General features: G+C 36.7%; 1 protein-coding gene across 2 annotated transcripts; it reads left to right on the top strand.

Moving 5' to 3' along the window:
- The first annotated feature begins 359 nt into the window (after positions 1–359).
- Positions 360–14,296, top strand: LOC110801767 (golgin candidate 5). 2 transcript variants are annotated; one of them, XM_022007181.2, is made up of 20 exons: positions 389–630; positions 739–944; positions 2,854–3,830; positions 3,956–4,027; positions 6,403–6,477; positions 7,131–7,245; positions 8,597–8,658; positions 8,760–8,807; positions 10,323–10,607; positions 10,725–10,784; positions 10,888–10,971; positions 11,067–11,132; positions 11,200–11,298; positions 11,396–11,614; positions 11,710–11,824; positions 11,897–12,117; positions 12,639–12,698; positions 12,771–12,884; positions 13,777–13,851; positions 13,943–14,296. In XM_022007181.2, the coding sequence occupies exons 2-20, from the start codon at positions 800–802 to the stop codon at positions 13,958–13,960; spliced, it is 2,910 nt and encodes a 969-aa protein (XP_021862873.1). In that variant the 5' UTR covers positions 389–630; positions 739–799; the 3' UTR covers positions 13,961–14,296. The 2 variants fall into 2 exon arrangements, with proteins under 2 accessions (XP_056699278.1, XP_021862873.1); XM_056843300.1 differs by having other exon boundaries at positions 360–944.
- Positions 14,297–15,526: the final 1,230 nt, after the last annotated feature.

Here is a 15,526-nt window from a genome sequence, read left to right as displayed (position 1 = left end):
GTTCGATTTTTAAATTATCTATCCATTGCTTGTCATGTCTTTGTTCTATTGGGTCCAAATTAGTTCCGAATATCAATATACCGGGTTATACAATTACCAATCAACATCAATTCGGGTTACTGACAACTATGAGTCGTGAATTCACCATACAACCGATTGTACCTTATAAGATTATATAATTTACAAAAGTTTCTTTTGCCCATGTGCTCATAAACTATGCACGTACAATATATAACCGGTCGGCTATCTTGCATAGATAATTGCGTTTACGATTTCCTTAAAATAAAGTCGGATACAAGTCGAGTTGTAGTAAATTTTAGAGTCTATTTGAGAACTCGAATTTACCAACTTTTCACCAAGTAATGTTTGGCAAATTTTACAAACAAATTTTGTTGCGTAAACAGTGACAAACTTCGGATTGGATCCACCAAAAATCCAAAATCAAAAAAGTTTCCCAGTTTATTATACTACGTTGTATAATCATCGTCCTTCTCAAATCTCACCTTAATCTCATTTCCTGCTGATCACCATTGTGGAGTTCACACCTGAGCTCTCACCCTACTTTTTCTCTCTCCTCTTTCGATCTTCCGCAACATTATTGCCGATTTCTTAGATCTCAATCAATTTCAGGTTCCTAAACACACTCTAAATCAATTCATTAATTGTTCGATTTCTCTTTTATACATTGCGCTAATTGGATTGAAAAATTCAATTGTTTAATCTTCGATGCGATTCTAGGGTTTTGTGATGAATTTGATCTTTAAATCTCGAATTCTGTGATCGAATCGAAGATAGAAAGATGGATTGGTGGGGGAAAAATGTAACGTTGGGAAATTTGGATTTTTCGGGAGCAGTGAATAAGCTTCAAGAGAGTGTGAAGAGTATTGAGAAGAATTTTGATAGTGCTCTTGGTTTGGAGGATAAGCCTCAGTCCGGCGATGAAGGTTTTTCTCTCTCTCTCTATCTATCTATTTGCAATTTGAAATTTTTATGTTTTGATTTACTGTTTCGGATTTCAATCATTACTGCTTGTTGAATTCTTGTGGAAATTATGTGTCACTTGGATGCCTGGATATGAAATTAAACTTCGTATAATTCGAATTAGATCAGAAAAACATAGTGAATTTCTGGGAAAGCGGGATCAGACCAGTTAAGCAGCTTAACACGGTCACTCTTCAGCACGTTCGTTCTTTTGGGCTAACTAGACACTTTTAGGAGAGAGATTGGTGCAGACAATGATTGTTTTTGGTCCCGATTTTTCGAAGGAGCTTTTGAGGGAGTGATAGTATTTGGAACAAAATATTTTCATCATGATTGGGTAAAGCTACCCACCTTCAATAGGATTTTGAACAGGAGAATGGTTGATATTAGTGAGATGACTGGACATAGAGTGTGGAATTAGTGTTATGAAGGTTGAGAGTCATGAGATTGCTTGTAATTGTGAATCTATTGTAGAAGGGGTGTTGTCTTGGCCAAATGGATGAGGGAATTTGATGTCATAGCACCCTAACTATTTCCTTTTAGATGATATGATTCTAAAGCATGTGCTATGACTCAATGCAGTACTCCGTAGTCAATTTGATTTCATATAGGAGTGGTGACAATCTAACATTCACTAGGATTAGTGAAGCACTTGACCATTGATTCCAAATTTCATAAGGTAGTGTTTGGATACAAGGAGTTCATTTGAATTTCTTGAATTCAAATTTGGAATTAGAAATATAGACGGTCAATTCTAAATATGGTGTTTGGTATAAATTACTAATTCCGAATTTTGAGAATGATAATGACGGAGACAGGATAGAAAATTGTGAACTGTTGTGAAAATTTGATTAACTTTTTGTGCACCAAATTAACTTCCATCATTATTACAAGTATAATTAACTATCCGGATAACCAAGGAGCACATGGAGTAGGTGGGGAGATAATTTGAAAAAATCAAAAGCCGATGCACATTGTTGCCAAAATCTGTATTGCTGCTAAATTCGCCCAAATACGAACAGAGCGGCCAAGGATGTTCCCAGAATTATTAATGCCTCAGCCTAGTGGATCCGTTTGTGTAGCTACTTCATTCGAGTAGACTGCAGATAACTGATGGCTAATAATTACTGTTCCTCCACCAGTGAATGTTGGTAGAATATTGGTAGTTAGGGTGGTGTGGAGCCGTGGAGGGGGGAGAGTGATTTTGGGACAGGGGAGAGAATGGTTTTTGGGATGAATGGAGAAAGAGGGTTGTAATTCTTTTAAATGTACTAAGAGATTTAAGAGTCAGTTGAGGTGAGTAACAAAGTCAAGGAATTAAAATTACAGCATTTCATATCTCATTTAAAATCACAAATAATCTTAGCATTTGGGCCAAATCCAAATCTTCAAATTCTTTACTCTAAAGCATATCATTTCACTCAATTCCAGAATTGAATGAAATTATGGTATCCAAACACACCATATTTTCTTTTGTTCTGTATTAGTGTGAAGTGAAGGCGGGGTCTCTAAGTTGATTAAGTCATGAATTGTAGAATAGTGGTGTTTAGCTACTTGACCCTTTGCCTTAGATTTTGTTAGTTCTATATCTTGATAGGGGCAGGAAAGGGGTATAAATCAGCAGGTAGGTCACATGGAAGGGCTGGATCGTTCCAGCCTAATTACTCCTTAATCCAATATAACTTCTTTTAAGAATAATAAGTTTGACCCACCCCCAACCCCCTCATTTCCTGAATTGTCAACAATATGGAATGTGTGTAAAAATTAGTCTTTTCAGCGTGGTAATTCGATTATTAGTGCATAAAATAATTGTAATAGAAACAATAATGGATGTTCTCAGTTGATGCTTCTTTTGCTGAATGTTTGTATCAGCTTCTGGACCACAATCTTCTTCTAGCAGGAATGCACTATTTAACCCGGTTATGGCATTTATGGGGCATAGAGACGAAAACGAAGATGAGGCAGAGGACAGGGAAAGTCCTCATGAAGGGGCAAGTGGAGAGAGTATTAATGATTTGCCAGAACTTTCAGAAAGCACTCAGGGTCCCTCTGTGGTCGAGGAGAAGAAAGATGATGGAGCTGATACTGAAGTTAGGCATGCTTCAGAGCCAGTGTTTCCTGCTGAAGAAGAAGAAGAGGGGGAGTTGAAAAAGCAAAAGGATCATGTTGCTTCTGAAGCTGTGGATGAGGTGGTCACTATGACAGAGGATTCTGACGAAGTCAAATCTGATGCACTGGAGCCTACTGCCTCAGTTGAATCAACAATTCAGGATGCTGGGCTTATGGAGTCTAATAAACAGCTTGATGAGGAAGGTATAGCTGAGGCGGGGTCCTCAGAACATACAGAATCAGCTGAAAGTAAAATACAAGCTGATCAAGTGGATCAACTCCATATTGATAATGTTATTACTAGGGAAACAAATGATGCTGTGGAGGCACAAGAAAGAGGGCAAGATCTGGCTGTACATAGAAGCACCCCTAAACAAGAGGAAGGGTCAAATGATAACCAAGCTGGAGACCCGATTGAGCACTCAGAAACTGATAGTTTTATTACCGGGGTAGAATCTGAAAGTCCTTCGGAATCAGTCAACAATAGCTTATCCGCTGAACTTCCAAGTAATCCGATCCAGGAAATTGTTTCTGGTCAAGCTATTGTGGAAGGTGATTCGAATATTGCAACTATTGAAGAGTCAAAGCCATTGAAAGAAGATGAAGATGGTAAAGTTGATACACCTATCCCAGTGACCAATGTGTCTGACTCTGCTGATGCTGTCCTTGAGCGGGAGAAGGTGAAGAGGGAGATGAAAATGATGGAAGCTGCATTGCAGGGAGCTGCTCGACAAGCGCAAGTATGTCTTGTTTCAGTTCTTGTGAGGAGGAACTGGACACTTCTATTATTCCTAGTCATATAGATTGATTGAATTTCTTAAAACCTGTATGGCATTCACCAAATTCTCTTTTTATTGTTTTCCAGGCTAAAGCAGATGAGATTGCAAAGTTAATGAGTGAAAATGAACAGTTGAAATCTGTATTGGAAGATTTGAGGGTGAGCTTTTATCTATTTTGGTTTTCCTGTTTTCCTGTTTTCACTAATATCTGTATCACAAGCAATACCCAAGGGCAAACACCTGGGGATCTGGGAGATGAAAACTCAAGTCAATCTTCTGGGATCTGGGGCAAGAAAACTCAAAATAAAGTTGTGAACTGTATCTGTTTTATTTTTCCAGTAAAATGGAAAATGCAACTATATTCATATCTTGTTTACTTTTTTTTGACTTCATATGTGTTCCATTGACATTCCAAGGCTTCGTTATTTTCCTATCTTGATAACACTCCCTCGGTCAAACAAATACCAACTAATTTTCTCTATAGGTTTCTTTTTTGGCTGGTTGTTTTCTTTTAGTATTTTTCTTCCTTATTGGGGATTCACAGGGAAGAGACCTAAAAGTTCATCCTCCTAGGTTTATGTTGCCTGTTGTAATTTAAAAAAAGAGTAGTTATTCTAATGAGAACTCTTTTTGCTTGGTAACAGCCTAATTTGAGAAAAAGGTTCAGTATCCTTCTGGTCTATTCAGACTTGTTCATCCTTCAGTATTTGTTCATGCATTGGTTTGATGCGATGTATAATAGAGACTAGAGAGAACTATAGGGAAGTTATTTTTCCCTAGCATAGGGTAGGAGGTGATATTCTACACTTCTACAGTGACACAGGAATTTGGACATTATGCTTTCAAAAAGAATTTTTGGGATCTAATTGATGTGGGTTTTAAATAATGTTTGTGGTTGGCTATGGTTTTGAGGTTTCCTCTAGAATCCAGGTCCTTTACACTAGTATGTGTGATTACAAGTTAAATTATTCTCGAAAGGAAAGGACATGAATTTCATCCGTTGCGTTAATATAGTATCCGCTCTTCGGCAGAGTCATTGGCTCTATTTAATTTTATTCTATGCATGTAGCAGTATATCACTTAGCCACATTGTTACCTTTGCAATCATACATCTGCCTCAGGGGAATTGAATTTTTGTTTCTCAGGATGTTCATTGGAGGTAAAAGAAAGAAATTAAGGATTTATTAAAACTCTTAGCTGTTTGGATGAGTTGTCAATTTTTAATTTATCTGGCTCAGGATCTGTGTTGGGGTTCTTCTGTTGAATTGGTTTGCCAGTAATACTGCAGCCATTTACTAAGGATTAGATAGATGCTTTGTTGTGGAATACAAATGGCTGTTAATCTGTAGATAGAGCTCTTTGGTGAAATGTGTGAAATGTGCAAGGGAAATAGTGAAACTGAGTATTATTTGTTATTGCATTATGAGTTGCTACATATACATGAACCAGCTTGTTTAGAATGGAGAATAGTGGCTTTGGGCTGCCATAATTTTATTTTCTCTGTGAATGGTAACTGATTCAGGAGGCACAAGGAGAAGAAGATTCTTAGGAGAAAGGCCTTTTCTTCTCTCTCGGTCTCTTGCTGTTGGGAGCTTCCTTTTTCTATTCCTCTATCGTCGTTGTATACCTATGCTCAACTACTTTTTTTTAGTTTGCACACCCGGTTCACTGGAGCTTAGCTCCGACTTCATCCGGATCCAACCCGGGTCGCACACCTTGCTTATGGTTGGTGTAGTCTCCCAACAAGAGTTTCCGCATACGGCGAGGGTCGAACCCGAGACCTCCCTTAAGCGACATCAAGCTGCTTACCACTTGAACCAACTCTATATTGGTCTATGCTCAACTACTTACTACTAAAAAATGTTGCAGAATATTTTTTCGTCAAATCTGCTGGTATGAGTTTCTTTTGGGTTGGTACCTCACTTGCCCTTCATCCAGCAATTTTACCTAGTAGCTATAAATGGATCACCTTATACGATTGTCAGCATGATACTGCTGATTTATACTGGTCATTATTTAGAACTCATCATCCTTCATATGAGTAATTTTCTACGGAGTATTTTATAAAATTAATACATGTCTCTATTAGAAAGAGTATTGATGGGGGGTAAGGATCTCAGTCTACAATGGTGTGGACTCTGAACAGAATTAAATATCGATTTTTATTGATTGGACATGTCAGGGATCCTTCACTGTTGCATGGGAATTGAACTTTTTCTGAGTCGTACTCCGTAATATTATTGCCTATTCACCATAGTTAGATTAATCTTTGTAGCTCTTTCTATAGTTAAAGTATCTGTTGACAGCCGTTGTTTAAGTATGTTTTGTTGAAAGTAATGTATAATGTCACTTTATTACACATAAAATTTGACTTAATTATTATATTGACGTGTCAGCGGTGTCACTTGATCGAAGCTTATTGCCATGGGAACATAGATTTTCTCTTTCAAATTTGTGGCTCCCTATTTCTGAAGATATGTTACTGTTGATATCTGCCAAATTTATCTAAAAACAGTTTAAATGTTTATGACAGAGGAAATCCAATGATGCAGAAATTGAGTCTTTGCGTGAGGAATATCATCAAAGGGTTGCAACTCTTGAGCGAAAGGTACAATTAGCTTTGTTTTGAACTTAACTCCATAGGTGCAGACTTTTTATTAATTTGAATTCTCTTCGGGTTTTATTGTTTCAAACATTCCCTTTGATATATTTAAGCTGAGCTTATTTTTGCCAAACTTAACTTATTTTTCTTAACTAAGCTTATTTAGCTAAACAAACATATCTATATAAGCTAAAGAGAACAGAGCCTTTGTGAAGCTATTTAAGCTCTTGTTTATAAACGTTAAGCTGTGTTTTTGTTTTGTCGAAGTCCACTGCCTTATAATGGACTGGTACCATCCATTTGATTGTATTATAGCCTTGCAGAACATTTCATTTAAGGCTTACCTAATATTGGCCTAGATTTCATGACTTCTTAAGTTCCAAGGCTTTGTTCTCCTCAACTCATATTTGTTGAATAACTTTACATAACTTGTTTCTGCTAAATTTTTGCGTAACATTATCTCTTTTTTTGCTAATTAACTTATTTTTTCTGAAAAAGTTTATTTTGCTAAAACTATTTTAATAAGTCGGGGAGAACAGAGTCTAAGGAGTACTAAAATGTTTTTTTATATTTTTTTTATCAAGAGGCAATATTTTGATTGGATTTCTAATGTTGTCATTAATCTATCTTAAACTTGTACTTCCTGTCCATGATTTCAGGTTTATGCTCTTACCAAGGAAAGGGATACATTACGACGGGAGCAGAACAAGCGAAGTGACGCTGCTGCTCTTTTGAAGGAAAAAGATGAAATCATTACTCAAGTCATGGCTGAGGGTGAGAGCTGAATTATGAGAAACTTTTCTCTTGGCTCCTGTACGATTATAATTTGACTGTGGTTTGGCTTATTGCTTTAGTCCCATCTCATGGTCAAATATTTGGCTACTTTTGAGAATTTTTTATGATAGGACTTTTGTATTGATTTCTTATTCTAGTGAGTCGAGTGACTTTCAACTAGCATTTACACTGGGCTTTCTTGGCTCAAAAGCCTTGCTAATTAACTGATATTTAAGCCAGAAGCCTCAAACATAAAGCTCGATTAGTTAGACTTAAATGCTAATTGTAGAAAACCAAGCCTAGGTCCGTAATCACTAACTTCTAAGCTCTGAGTATACAGGATAGGTAAGATAAATGGTTGATGTGACATTTGAATTTTTGGCGTTTGTCCACCAATTGGAAATGCTTGATGTTAACAATACGCATTTGGAAACTCCTTGAGTCTTTTATGAAGTAGGACTATATGAGGCAGTACTCATTCTAGAATGAAGCTGTACAGCTACAATTTGGTCACAAATTGAACTGTTTAAAGGCCATATCTGCTGGGAAATGTTGAATCCGGAATTCAGAATCTCTTTACTCAAGTCTATCAATTTATGTCAATTAACAATTGTGTGCCAAATGGAGACCTTTTCTTGCAAGTCTTTTCTGTCCCCCCCCCCCCCCCCCTCCTTCCCTCAGGTATGGCCATTTCACTAGATATGTGGATGTTGTGTTGTGCCAAATCCAATAGTGAGTCGTGCTCACACGTCTTCCTTCCATTGTAAGATGGCAAGTAATGTTTGGAGGAGGCTGGGGGGGGGGGGGGAGGGGGACGGAAAGGTCTCCAGTACTCTTTTGGATCTGCTGCAAGTCCGATTTGTGGGATTTGGAAGCGCAAAGGAGAAGAAGATTTTGTGGCGAAACGCCTTTATTGTGATTCTGTCATGGTGTTTGTGGTTAGAACAGAATGTATAAATTTTCAAAGGGGCTGCTTTGAGGTCTGATTTATTGTGGCCTTGTGGGATTGGAAACTTCTTTGTGGGCTAAGGCAGCGGGGGAGTTTGGAAGTTACTCTGTGGGGGAAATTCAATGAAATTAGGCTATTTGTAATCTGTTTTTTTCGCTGCTATACTTGTCCTCCGTCCTTTTACTTTCTGCTAGTTGCTGATTTATGAAAGAATTTTTCTTCATGAAAAAAACCCCCAATTATATATGCCAACTGGAGATGATCCTTCCAAGGTTTCTTTTTGGAATTTTTCCTTAAATCTGATTTTCTCCTTTTTTGAAAAGTTGCAATAGGCAGCTCCTTTGTCATTTTCAATATACTGTATTTATCTGTATCTACCATTCTAATTGTATTCCGTGACAGGGGAGGAGCTCTCAAAGAAGCAAGCTGCTCAAGAAGCTCAAATGAGAAAGTTAAGGGCACAGGTTTTAGTCTGATCTCTCCTTTATTTATTTATTAATAATGTCAGGCTACCAAATTTTCGTAGGGCTAATTTGCAATTTGCATGGTTTTCTGTGAAAGCTAGATTAGAGAATTGGATGAAGAGAAGAAGGCGTTGGCTACCAAGTTACAGGTAATTAAACCGTGGGTTACAATTCAAATGAGTTTAGAGTTGAATAAACTGTTTATTTATCTCCCATGAACCAGATGATGTTGTACTTTAACAGTGTTCTTGTATCACGAAGCAGAAAAATGTGCAAGTTGATTACGTCAGGATTTTTGGAATAGCACATGTTTTTTTTTTTTTTTTTTGTTGTTGTTGTCTATGGAACATCAACTCAAGATTGCCTCACTTTTTTTTTACGATGTTTATGCCTTTTATTTCCCCATAACTCTTATTTCTGTATGCTCAATCAACTTTTACCGTCAATTGTGAATTGGTTTTTCTCTTTTCCATGTAACTTCTTCGTTCCTTGGTCATTCAAATGTTTGCTTGATCATTTGCCTCTCCTTGTTTTTCTTTTTAGTCGTACTCTTGTAACTTATATGCTTGATCACCTTGAAACTTCCAAGAAGCTTGAAGTGTTCTGGTGATGATATCCATTTGTCGAGGTTATCTTTTTTTTCTTCCCGTAAGGTGCTTCTTTACACGAACTCTAGGATGGAAAAGTTCTTTGAGAAGAATACAAATAAAAGAAGAGCGTATTTTTTTCTGATTTTCTCAGAAGGGATTACAAAATTATGTGTTTGTCCTACGAACATTAGAGCCACTGCTGGAGAACATGACTCTTGCATTTTTTTAGTTCTATATTTTACGTTCCCTTCAACTTTTTCACATGGGGTTTAGAGATATGTCTGGAAGTCTTGGACCATGTACTAGGTAAGGGTTGTAAGAGAATTTTTTCTTCTTCTCCATATTTGTTCATGACTTCAAAAGTTCAACCTGAATCAAAGTATTTTAGCTCTTTGGGTTGTGTTGTTTCTCATATTGAGGGGTTATCTTCAGAATTGAAATATCTGGGACAAGAAATTTGCTATTAATTGCTTAAGCCGTAAAAGAACTATGAATCATAGTGTTCCCTAAATTTCGGATAAGATCGACATTGATTCCTTTTTTCTTTTTTTGACGAAAGATCAACATTGATTCTGACAATATAATATTTCAAAAGAAATAGAAGTACTTCATTCCCTGTGCTGCTCAGGTTTTACATTCTGTGCTTGCAGCTTTTACTGAAGTGTGTGCGTGAATAAGTCACTATTAGTATATTTTTCATCTTTGGATGATTTTGTTTCCAGTTCCCTCACCTCTTTTACGAGGAAGTGTATTCTTGTTTCCTGCCATCTTGTTGAAATGTGTTTGTTAGCTTTGCAGTTTTGACCTCTGAAAGAGCCTTGCTATTTGTTTTTAGTGATCATATGCAGCTTCATAAAAATGTTCAAGAATACAAACAATAAAATTTTGGTTTGTTTGGAAATGTTAAATCGAGTCGCTAAACTGAAGTGTATGCCAGCAAACACCTAGTTACCTCCCTGTATTTTGATGCGAGGTTGATTACAAATATTTGAAGTTACTTTAGTTCTAAAAAGGTAGTTTTGGTGTCATGTCTCTGTTTATTCCTACTGAGCGTATCGTTCTGAATTAATGCAGCTTGAAGAGAATAAAGTGGAGAGTATAAAGAAAGATAAGGCAGCAACTGAAAAGTTGCTTCAAGAAACGATTGAAAAGCACCAAACAGAGCTCGCAGGTCAGAAGGAATATTATACCAGCGCTTTGAATGCAGCAAAGGAGGCTGAAGCATTAGCAGAGGCACGGGCCAATAATGAAGCTCGAGCTGAGTTGGAGGGTCGTCTAACGGAAGCCGTGGAACGTGAAACAATGCTTGTCCAAACGCTCGAGGAATTAAGACAGACATTAAGCAGTCAGGAGCAGCAGGTTCTTTTCTTAACATCATTATTAAGTTTTCATCTGCAAGCTGATGATTATTTTTTCTTTACCATTTGGTACTGTTTGAAGATAATATGTTTGTTTTTTCCTTGTCATATCGTATAGGCAACCGTGAAAGAAGACATGTTACGCAGAGATATAGAGGACCTTCAGAAACGTTACCAGGTGTGCTATGATTTTTTTTTTTACACCTTTTCTTGCTCATGTTAGTGTATTGTGGATACTGGCCTGATTGGAGTTTCTGATAATATTGTTTGATTGTTCTCAGGAAAGTGAGCGCCGATGTGAGGAACTTGTTTCACAACTGCCTGAATCCACTAGGCCTCTCCTGCGACAAATTGAAGCTATGCAGGTTTCTCCCCCTTAATAGAATTTCTTTTTGGAATATGAAAGTTGCAGGCTTGGTTACAAGATATGAATATTGTGTTTACTCTTCTTCGGTTGCAGGAGACGTCTTCCCGGAAGGCTGAAGCTTGGACGGCAGTTGAGAGAACACTTCAATCTCGGCTTCAGGTTTCTATTCATCTTCTACATTTGTACAAAAAAAATTTAGCTTTTTCTTATGAAGCTTGTTGTACAGGAAGCAGAAGCCAAAGCTGCTTCTGCAGAGGAAAGAGAGCGATCAATAAACGAGCGTTTATCTCAAACTCTTTCTCGGATCAATGTTCTTGAAGCTCAGGTAACGTTCCTATATATTACTATAAGCAAAAAAGGAATGCATAGCCTTTTGCTTATCATGAATAGAAAATGGTGGCTTATGCTATTAAAACTTGTAGATTTCGTGCCTCAGAGCTGAGCAGACACAGCTAAATAGGTCTCTTGAAAAAGAAAGACAGAGAGCAGCTGAAAATAGGCAAGAGTACCTCGCAGCAAAGGAAATAGCTGATACTCACGAAGGTCGTGCAAAACAGCTTGAAGAAGAGATTAAGGAGCTTAAGAGAAAACACAAAAATGAGTTGCAAGAATCCCTTGCCCACAGGGAACTTCTACAGCAGGTTGACTTCTGGTTATGATTATCATGTACTCTCACTGCATCCTTAGTGGTGTTGCTCACATTCAGTTGTGTTGATGTGTTTATGGATTATAATAGGAGTTAGATCGGGAAAAGACATCTAGATTAGATTTGGAAAAGGCTGCCCATGTACAGTCTTCAACAGTGTCAGATCACAGTCCAACATTGAAAAACAAATCGTCACTTGAAAATGGTATTACGCTGTTATTTACCCCTATAATAGTGTCTGATATTATTTGTTTCCTAAAATTGATTATTTCTGCAGGGAAGTTGACACGTAAACTTTCAAGCGCTAGCAGTGTGGGGAACATGGAAGAAAGCTTCTTCTTGCAAGCTTCTCTAGACTCTTCTTCCTCTTTCCTAGAACGGAGAAATTCTGGAGAGTCTACCATGAATCCTTATTACCTGAAGAGCATGACGCCAAGTGCCTTTGAAGCTGCCCTTCGACAAAAGGAGGGAGAACTTGCATCTTATATGTCTCGCCTGGTATGAGTTCTACGAACCAACATTTTTTAGTTTTGTACTATCTTCTTTTTTTTACTCCCATTTAGTGTCGCAGATATCATCAGTATGAATTTGAATGTATAAAAAGTCTCAATTAAAGAAATAGTTGATACAGCCGTTCTCATGGTCAGGATCCAGTTGATATTATCATCACAAGCTTATTAAATGGGTAGAATATGGTCAATGTCGTAGGATACTGAGTACTACTAAAAGCTTGTTCCCTTGAAGAAAAAAAATTAGGATAAAATGTTCCTCATTTCACTGCATCACCTTGAACCAACTCATCTTGAAGAGAACTTTCCTCATTACTATGGCGACATGTTTGATCTCCTTGATTCGATAACTACTATATTATTGATAAGTACTCTCGAAGTTTGCCAATTTCTCTGTTGGTTTTCAACATTGATAGGTAAAAACCAAAAGAGAGAAATAAGTTAATAGCTGCACCAGTCCTCGTATATAATCCAGTTTTATTGATTTCTAAGTCTCTTGTGTACTTTTAGGCTTCACTGGAATCAATACGGGACTCACTTGCTGAAGAGCTAGTTAAAATGACAGAGCAGGTTTGTTCTACAATCACTTTCCTCTATGAGTTCTTGTATTGTTTTGCTTACCAAAGTTTATCTGCTTTGCAGTGTGAAAAATTGCGGAGTGAGGCTTCTACGCTTCCCGGCATTCGGGCAGAACTAGAATCCCTAAGAAGGAGACATACTGCCGCTTTGGAGCTGATGGGCGAACGTGATGAGGAGGTATGTTACTGTGTTATTTTGGAGAGTTCTTTTGACGATAGGAATGAATTTCAATCTATGCAATTGATGTTAGGAATTTTCCATATTTCCAAACCTAGAAGCTTAACTATTGCGGATTGTGAATATATGCAAACAACATTTCTCAGTTTTTACCCACTGGACTGGCTAATATATAGTTGATAAAAGGACCTCAAAACCAGTGCAATGACAAGACACCTCTATGTATTGGTAACTTTTCCCCTGGCTGACGGAAATCAAAAGATGAACTACATCAAATTGACCTTCCATACACCATTGCTTCATATACAGTTTAAACTTTGTAGTTTTTATTCCAGACAGATTGTTAGAAACCTCCTACTAGTCTTTCAGAATTTGCCTTGTTAACTGTCGTTGACTAGTTAGTAAAGCTGCCTATACTTAAAACCTTTACAAGCCCTTCCTGTGGGCATTACATTATCATTCTAGACTACTGGAATACCATCACTATAGATTTACTAACATCAAGACTGAACCTATTGTATTGAAAGATAAAGCTGAAACAACACGTTGAACTGAGTTTGAGAAGAAGTCTACTATTTTATTTATGTTTTATTTAGCGTCACTTTGTTGCGCCTGGGGCCCTGGTGATTAATGATTTGTGCCTACTCTCTTATCCGAAAACCCTGAGCAGTATCACTAGGATTTTAAAGAATTCCATGCGTTATGTAATGTAGAATGATGGTCAAAACTTTAGCCTTATATAAGATTTATGAAATGAACAATTAGCGCAAGTTTATTTTTGTGGGAGTTCAATTAGGGAACAATTACCCCTCGGTATCTTCCTCTCATGTACCCATGTATTCTACGCCATCCAAGGAAAGTGCATAATATAACAAATTATTTTGCTGTACAGCTCGAAGAACTTCGTGCCGATATTGTGGACTTGAAAGAAATGTACAGAGAGCAAGTCAATTTACTTGTTAACAAGGTACTCTCAGCCTCATTTGCACAGGAAATTTTAATCTTTTTTCACAGTTCTTGTAAATTCATGTTTGCCTTTACCTCCATATGTTACACAGATTCAGACGCTGAGTTGATAAATGGGTGTCGCTTGATCATTTCAAAGTGTCTGCATCGAATTTTTCTTATCCATGAGAGTGTAACATCAATCTTGAAACTCGCCAATTTGCTGCAAATCCATTCGTTTCAATGTTTATGAGTGTCTGAGTAAGAAACTGCATCCTCTCTTGATTAGAACTGTATTGATGTATACAAATACAAGCTGTTACCCTTTAGGAGTTCAATACTAGTAACTTGTAGCAAATTTCCAATTGACCTGGAATGAAGAATTTTGTGAAAATTGGGGTGTGGTATTGTATAGCAAGAATACAATAAGGATTGGCCTTTATATATTATTATTATTTTGGTTGCTATTCAATTGTATTTAATTATGCAAAACTGTTGCATGTCATTTATTTTCACTACTCATCAAGTGGTAAGGTTCTCTTCATTCCTTCAGTGTAATAATATGTAAGTTCTGGCATTGTTAAACTTTCTGAATTACTTTCAGAGAAGTAAAGTAATTTACAATTTGCCTTGTTAATTAGGCAATAATTCGTATTATGCTCATTACTAGTTTACGGGGTAGTATTAAGTTAGCCGCAGTGGGTAAAACATCTACTTCCTTCGTTCCAGAAATATCGCACCATTTGTTTTTTACACTTTCACACGACTTTGACCATTTTTTGTGATTTGTACGTAAGTAAATTTTCTCATGTGGGGTAATGTTAGATTCGTATCGATATATATTTTTTTAATATTAATTTTTTATAATTTTTACTTGCATACGATTTGAGATATTAAAAGTCAAAGTAATGGTAAGAGGAGTAAAAGTCAACAATGGTGTGATATTTCTGAAACAGAGAAAGTGTATAAAAGACTGCTGAATCAAGAATGTTGCACTACTGTACATGGTTCCTTCATCTTCAATTAGTCATAGTTTATTGAATGGTTAGACTCAGTGCATACAACCCAATACTCGATTTAAGTATTATTTATTTTCGAATTCAAATTTTACTATCGTTTAAAGTAAATCGATCATTCAAACTCATATTATAAATAAAAATAATTAAACAAGCAATATAAGCACCATAAGATTTATAGAATTAATATTACAACCTAAAACTTAAATAATTCAGGCTCTTTCTAGTCTTGTCTGGTTTGAATTTTTATGTTTTTGTCTGGTCTGATTTATGTTCCTTTTTGGTCTGGTTTGAATTTTTCCGGTCTTGTTTGGTCTGGTCTGAAATTTTTTTATGAGTGTTTTTGCTTTTTCTAATCTTGTATGGTCTAAATTTTTCAGGTATGGTCTAAATTTTTCAGGTTTAGTCTGATTTTTTTTTTAAAAAAGAAAAAGTATCACGTAATACGGAATAAGTAATAAGAATAAGATGGAAAAAACAAAGTTGTGTCGATCTGTACATGGTCTAACCTAGTAAGTGTAGTGTACTGTGCACTATGAAAAGTAGAGGGGGATATGGAGATCTAAAGCAACAGTAATTCAACACAAGTGGGTAGTGCAACTGGCAAAGTGGCAATGACCAAATTATTGTTGAGTTTCTGGGGAATTAGGATAACCAAACAAACCCAAATTATTAGGAGGA

The sequence above is a fragment of the Spinacia oleracea genome, chromosome 4, assembly GCF_020520425.1.
Source record: "Spinacia oleracea cultivar Varoflay chromosome 4, BTI_SOV_V1, whole genome shotgun sequence".
In the NCBI taxonomy this organism is placed as follows: domain Eukaryota; kingdom Viridiplantae; phylum Streptophyta; class Magnoliopsida; order Caryophyllales; family Amaranthaceae; genus Spinacia; species Spinacia oleracea.
The sequence above is the reverse complement of the archived record's forward strand: the minus strand, read 5'-3'. Positions and strand labels throughout refer to the sequence as shown.

Excerpts from the sequence above, each read along its gene's own strand:
- LOC110801767 (XM_056843300.1), top strand. The coding sequence starts at position 800 with ATGGATTGGTGGGGGAAAAATGTAACGTTGGGAAATTTGGATTTTTCG. Across the intron at positions 945-2,853 it reads GCCTCAGTCCGGCGATGAAG|CTTCTGGACCACAATCTTCT; the intron begins GTTTTTCTCTCT and ends TGTTTGTATCAG. Across the intron at positions 8,808-10,322 it reads CGTTGGCTACCAAGTTACAG|CTTGAAGAGAATAAAGTGGA; the intron begins GTAATTAAACCG and ends GAATTAATGCAG.